At 51.1% G+C, this 6,000-nt stretch overlaps 1 protein-coding gene across 1 annotated transcript in view; it reads right to left on the bottom strand.

Annotated features, from left to right (window-relative positions):
* Positions 1–771: 771 nt before the first annotated feature.
* Positions 772–6,000, bottom strand: part of LOC131565401 (zinc finger protein 345-like) — a 29,486-nt gene continuing 24,257 nt past the window's right edge. The window contains 1 exon segment of the mRNA XM_058816268.1: positions 772–1,418. Within this exon segment, the coding sequence (XP_058672251.1) occupies positions 772–1,418 (647 nt within the window).

Below are 6,000 nucleotides of genomic sequence, written 5' to 3'. Positions count from 1 at the left end.
GCCTGGGCAGGGCCTCAGCAGCCTCTGGGCAAAATCCTTTTCCTGACATCCAACCTGAGCCTGCCCCAACTCAGCTGCAGCCGTTCCATCCACTCCTGTCCCTGGGCACCAGAGGGAAGAGGTTCCCACAGCCCCAGCCAGGGACCCGCTCCCAAGGCTGTTGCCATGGCCGCCAGGGCTGGGACCAGCTGGGATGCTGGTTTCCATGGGCCGGGGTTCAGGAATGGGATTCCCCAATTTCCTGCTCCTGCTAAAACCGCGCTGCCCTCCCTGCCCTCCCACCTCTTGTGGAAAGAACAAAAGGCAAAGATCCCAGGCTGGGATAAGAACAATTTATTGGGAACAGCAACAAGATAAGGAATAAACAGGAACAAAAGAATATTGAAAACGGAAGAGATTAGAATAAGTATTTATAGTGAAGACTACAACAGAACTGCCTGGCTCTTTCCAGTAATGTATTTCCTCCTGCCTGGAAAGGACAGCTTTCTTCTCAGTGAGACAGAAAGAGAGAGGGAGTGTCCCTTTTCTGCACCTGGAAATGTTCTGAGGTGGGAGTAAATGTAATGACACAGCCATTGCCAGACCCTCATGTTTTTCAATGCCACATCATGTCACTCGCAGGGGCAGGAAAAGCAACGAGTGTCTTCCCAACATGGATCATGGGGAACATGGATCACCAGGGTTTTTCCCAATGTGGGTTCTCCCATGGGGGATGAAGCTGGAGTGGTGCATGAAGCTCCTCCTGCACTTGGGGCATTGGCTGGCCGTCCTTTACTGGTGGCTCCCTTGGTGTCTTGTAAAGTGAGAGCTGCTGGTGAAGCTCTTCCCACACTGGGGACACTCGAAGGGCCCCTCCCCAGCGTGGATGCGCCGGTGGATGATGAAGGTGGAGTTTTGCTTGAAGCCCTTCCCGCAGTCAGGGCAGCGGAAGGGCCTCTCATCCGCGTGAATCCGCTCGTGCAGGAGGAGATTGGAGCTGCTCTGAAACCTCTTCCCACAGGTTGGACACTCGTAGCGCCTCTCCCCAGTGTGGACGCGCCGGTGGGTGACGAGGTGGGAGTTTTGCTTGTAGAACTTCCCACAGTCAGGGCAGTGGAAGGGCCTCTGCTCTGTGTGAATCTGCTGGTGGCGCAGGAGATGGGAGCTGGTCCGAAACCCCTTCCCACACTCGGGACGCTTGTAGGGCTTCTGCCCAGTGTGGATGCGCAGGTGGGTAATGAGGGCAGAGCTGCAGCTGAACCCTTTCCCACATTCCCCACACTTGTAGGGCCATTCCCCGGTGTGGATCATCTGAGGGCACATCAGGCTGCTGCTCTGCCTGAAGCTCTTCCCATACTCCAAGCACTTCTGGGGCTTCTCCCCATCATGAAGCTGCTCATGGACCACTAGCTCTGAGCTCTGCCTAAAGCTCTGTCCACCTTTCTGACACAGGGTGGGTTTTTCCTCCTCAGAGCACCCTGGGTTGTGTTTGAAGCCCGTCCTCCTTTGGAATCTCCGTAGATTTTCCTCCCCAATGTAATTCTGCACTGTGGAGTCACTCAAAACTGCCTCTTCCAGGAGGTTCTTCCAAGGAGATTTGTCCTCTGTGATCTCCATCCTCAGCCTTTTGTCTGAGGGAGGAAGGACAAGGAGAGGATGGGATTTGCCTCTGTGCCAGGAGGAAGGGGAAGGAGATCTCCCCAGTTCATCTCCAGCAGGACAGCGTTGGCACCGGGTTTGTCCTGCATCCAGGGGTCTGTGCTGGGCTGGGAGATGGAGCAGGAGAGAGGGGGAATAGGGCACTGACTTCCTCCTCACCTGCCTGGGTGTCCCAGGGCTCCTTCCTCTTCCTTGCAGCCTCCTCCTCCATCCAATCAAGATTTGGGAATGGGAAATCCTGTTCTGGGAAGAAAACAAAGGGTGCACACATTGTCTTTTGTTCTGGTTTGAAGGCAAACCTGGGGGACAGTCTAAGTCAGAATTACAATTTAAGAAGAAAATTTAGATCAGGGTAATGATACAGAAACACTGCCTTAAACTGACAGAGTCAGGATATAACCTGACACCCTGTTGGTCTGGGTGGTGGCAGCAGTCCCATTAAATGGTGGCTGCAGTCCTGTAGGAGTGATCAACGTGATTCTGCCAAAGCAGTGATCCTGTAGAAGGGTCTGGTCTTCCCCTGAAGGTCCAGTGGTGGTTATGGAGTTCTTGTCCTCTGGCAATCCAGTAGGCAAGCTGCTCCTGGTTGTAGCAAGCCTCAGCTTATATCCAGGTGGGAATGCTTGGTCCCTCCCCCTGGGCGGAGCATCCCACAATGGGATGATGGAATTTTATCAGTCCTGCAGTGACACTCAATGGCCCATTAGCAGAAGATATCTCCCCTGGAGGGCGTTATCAGGGGTGAGTCATGCAAGAGATAAAAAACACTGACCCACCTGTTTATAGCAGTTGATGAAGATGGGGATTGAAAACCTGCATTTGGTTACATCTTGCATTGCACCCTGAAACAGTGGGGTAATCCCTGCTCAGGGGGGCGAATACCACCCCCCTTACCCAAACTGGCTCAGGTGTAAAACCCCCACCCTGGGAAGGGCACACACACAGGGGACAATGTCACACTTGCCCTGCTCCAGGGGAGGTCTCTGTCCCTTGCTCTCTCCTCTTTTCTCTTTCTTTCCCTCTTTCTCTCTACCTCACATTTACTGTTTAATAAAATGCATTTTGGATTTGATCTCATTAGCACCTTAATTGGGGCAGAGGAATCTCTGTAACACTTTTCTTAACCAGATTACAATATTATTTGGGCACAGTGAGTTCAGGGTGCTGTTCTCTGACTCCAAGTGCCTTTGACCACAGCATAGTTCCCTTCTCTGAGGAGGTTGTGGTTCTTTCTGGAATAACTCTTGGAAACTTGGAAGGACTTGGAAACAGTCCCTCCTTCCTCCTGGGGAACTTATGGGAGAAATGATGATGAAAATGGCTGTTGTGAGTGACCAGTGAAAAAGAAAATATTTTGTTGTCCTTCCTTGAAAAGTTTGTTAAAATCACTGGAGGAAAGGGAGCAAATGCTACCAGTGAGACTGACAAGGTTCATTCACCCCACAGTGAGGAACACAAGGCTGCTAAAAGTCCCAATAGAAGCCCGGCTCAAGTAGCTAAATTCCCAAATAACTCCAGAATTCACAGGCTTGGGGGCTTTGCCAAATGTGAGAACCATTTTTCTCTTCATCCCCGTCAGCTTTGTGACAGCTACACAGAGCTTTTCCTTCCTTTTCATAATCTCTATTGGGCTGAATTTCTACTTTGGTCTTATTGGAACCTACCAGCAGCTGAACTGGAGCTGTTCAGGAACTGATCAAACTTGGAATTGCCACAAAATTGCTTCTATTTTTGGTTTATTCATGTTGGTGATTTATTTGTGTTTTCATCACATGTGACTTGTGGGAAAAACAAGTATTCATCAAAGCGATTTCTGCAGAGTCAGGTTTGATTTCTGCCAAGTTTATTTTGTCCAGTGCCCAGGAGAAATCTCCCATCCTGTCTGCAGCTGCTCCCACAGAGATGTGAGGGCTGATCCCAGAGCCCCAAGGGTCACAGTCAGGGCTGCCCTCAGGGAATGCTTGCCTGGTATTGAGGAACAGGGTGGGAGCACCTGGATCTTGGAGCACCCAGCTGCTCCCCATGTTTGGAGGTGCCTGAGGAGGGCTGGGATGATGCCAGGGACATCCTGCAGTGACATCCCTCTGTCCTGGTCTGGGTGAGCTCAGTCCAAAATCTGACCCTGATCCTGGTCTCAATCTCACTCCACATTTAGACACACTCACAGTTCTGTATTTAATCTCATCCCAGTGCCAGACTTGTCTAGCCTCAGACCCAATCCCAACCCCAGCCCTCAAGACAATTCCATGTCTAGCCTTAACCCTAAACCCAGCTCTAATCCAAATCTCAGCCCCAACTCCAAACCCAGCCCCAATTCCAGCCCCTTCCTAAATCCTCAGCCCCAAACCAAATCCCAGGTTCAGCCCTTCTGGGGGTTTGGGGGTGTCTCTGTCCCTCTGACCCCGATGATGTTTGGGTGGGGTCACAGCAGGGCTGAGAGGGACAGAGACCCCCCGGCCTCCCCAGGTGTGAGAGGGTCAGAGAGCCCCCCCAGCCCCGAGCACCCTCAGCGGTGAGAGGGACACAGAGCCCCTGGTGCCCAGCCCTGCACAGGCATTGCCTGAGGCCAGAGGGATGGAGACCCCCTGAGTACCCCCTGGGCTGAGAGGAACAGAGACTGCTCCGAGCATCCCCTGGCACAGGGTATGGGAGGGAGGGAGAACCCCAAGGCATTCCCGGGGTAAGAATGATGGAGATCCCCTGGGGAATGGCCTGGGGTGACAGGGACAGGGACACCCCGGGAAATGCCCTGGGGTGACAGGGACAGGGACACCTCTGGGGAATGGTGTGGAGTGACAGGGACAGGGACAACCCCCCCAAACCCCTCCCAAGCATCCTCCAGGGCAAGAGCCTCAGAGACCCCTTGAGCATCCGCTGGGCACTGGACAAAATAAACTTAGCAGAAATCAACCTCAACTCTGCATAAAATACCTTTTTTGAAGAATATTTGATTTTCCCACAATTCACATGTGACGAAAACACAAAAAAAATCCCAAAAATGAATAAACTGACAATAGTATCAGTGATGTGGCAATTCCAAGTTTCATCGGTTCCTGCACAGCTCCAGCTCAGCTGCTGGAAGGTTCCAATAAGAGCAAAGTGCAAATTTGGCCCAATACAGTATATTAAAAGGAAGGGGAAGCTCTGTGTAGCTGTCAAAAAGGTGATAGGAATGAAGAGAATAATGAACCTCACATTTTACAAAGCCCCCAAGCCTGTGAATTCTGGAGTTATTTGGGAATTTAGCTACTTGAGCCGGGCTTCTTCTGGGACTTTTAGCAGCCTTGTGTTCCTCACTGTGGGGTGAATGAACCTTGTCAGTCTCACTGGTAGCATTTGCTCCCTTTCCTCCAGTGATTTTAACAAACTTTTCAAGGAAGGACAACAAAATATTTTCTTTTTCACTGGTCACTCACAACAGCCATTTTCATCATCATTTCTCCCATAAGTTCCCCAGGAGGAAGGAGGGACTGTTTCCAAGTCCTTCCAAGTTTCCAAGAGTTATTCCAGAAAGAACCACAACCTCCTCAGAGAAGGGAACTATGCTGTGGTCAAAGGCACTTGGAGTCAGAGAACAGCACCCTGAACTCACTGTGCCCAAATAATATTGTAATCTGGTTAAGAAAAGTGTTACAGAGATTCCTCTGCCCCAATTAAGGTGCTAATGAGATCAAATCCAAAATGCATTTTATTAAACAGTAAATGTGAGGTAGAGAGAAAGAGGGAAAGAAAGAGAAAAGAGGAGAGAGCAAGGGACAGAGACCTCCCCTGGAGCAGGGCAAGTGTGACATTGTCCCCTGTGTGTGTGCCCTTCCCAGGGTGGGGGTTTTACACCTGAGCCAGTTTGGGTAAGGGGGGTGGTATTCGCCCCCCTGAGCAGGGATTACCCCACTGTTTCAGGGTGCAATGCAAGATGTAACCAAATGCAGGTTTTCAATCCCCATCTTCATCAACTGCTATAAACAGGTGGGTCAGTGTTTTTTATCTCTTGCATGACTCACCCCTGATAACGCCCTCCAGGGGAGATATCTTCTGCTAATGGGCCATTGAGTGTCACTGCAGGACTGATAAAATTCCATCATCCCATTGTGGGATGCTCCGCCCAGGGGGAGGGACCAAGCATTCCCACCTGGATATAAGCTGAGGCTTGCTACAACCAGGAGCAGCTTGCCTTGCCTACTGGATTGCCAGAGGACAAGAACTCCATAACCACCACTGGACCTTCAGGGGAAGACCAGACCCTTCTACAGGATCACTGCTTTGGCAGAATCACGTTGATCACTCCTACAGGACTGCAGCCACCATTTAATGGGACTGCTGCCACCACCCAGACCAACAGGGTGTCAGGTTATATCCTGACTC

Source organism: Ammospiza caudacuta, chromosome 17 (genome assembly GCF_027887145.1).
Source record: "Ammospiza caudacuta isolate bAmmCau1 chromosome 17, bAmmCau1.pri, whole genome shotgun sequence".
Taxonomy (NCBI): domain Eukaryota; kingdom Metazoa; phylum Chordata; class Aves; order Passeriformes; family Passerellidae; genus Ammospiza; species Ammospiza caudacuta.
Note: the sequence above shows the minus strand (reverse complement) of the source record. Positions and strands in the feature narration are given on the sequence as shown.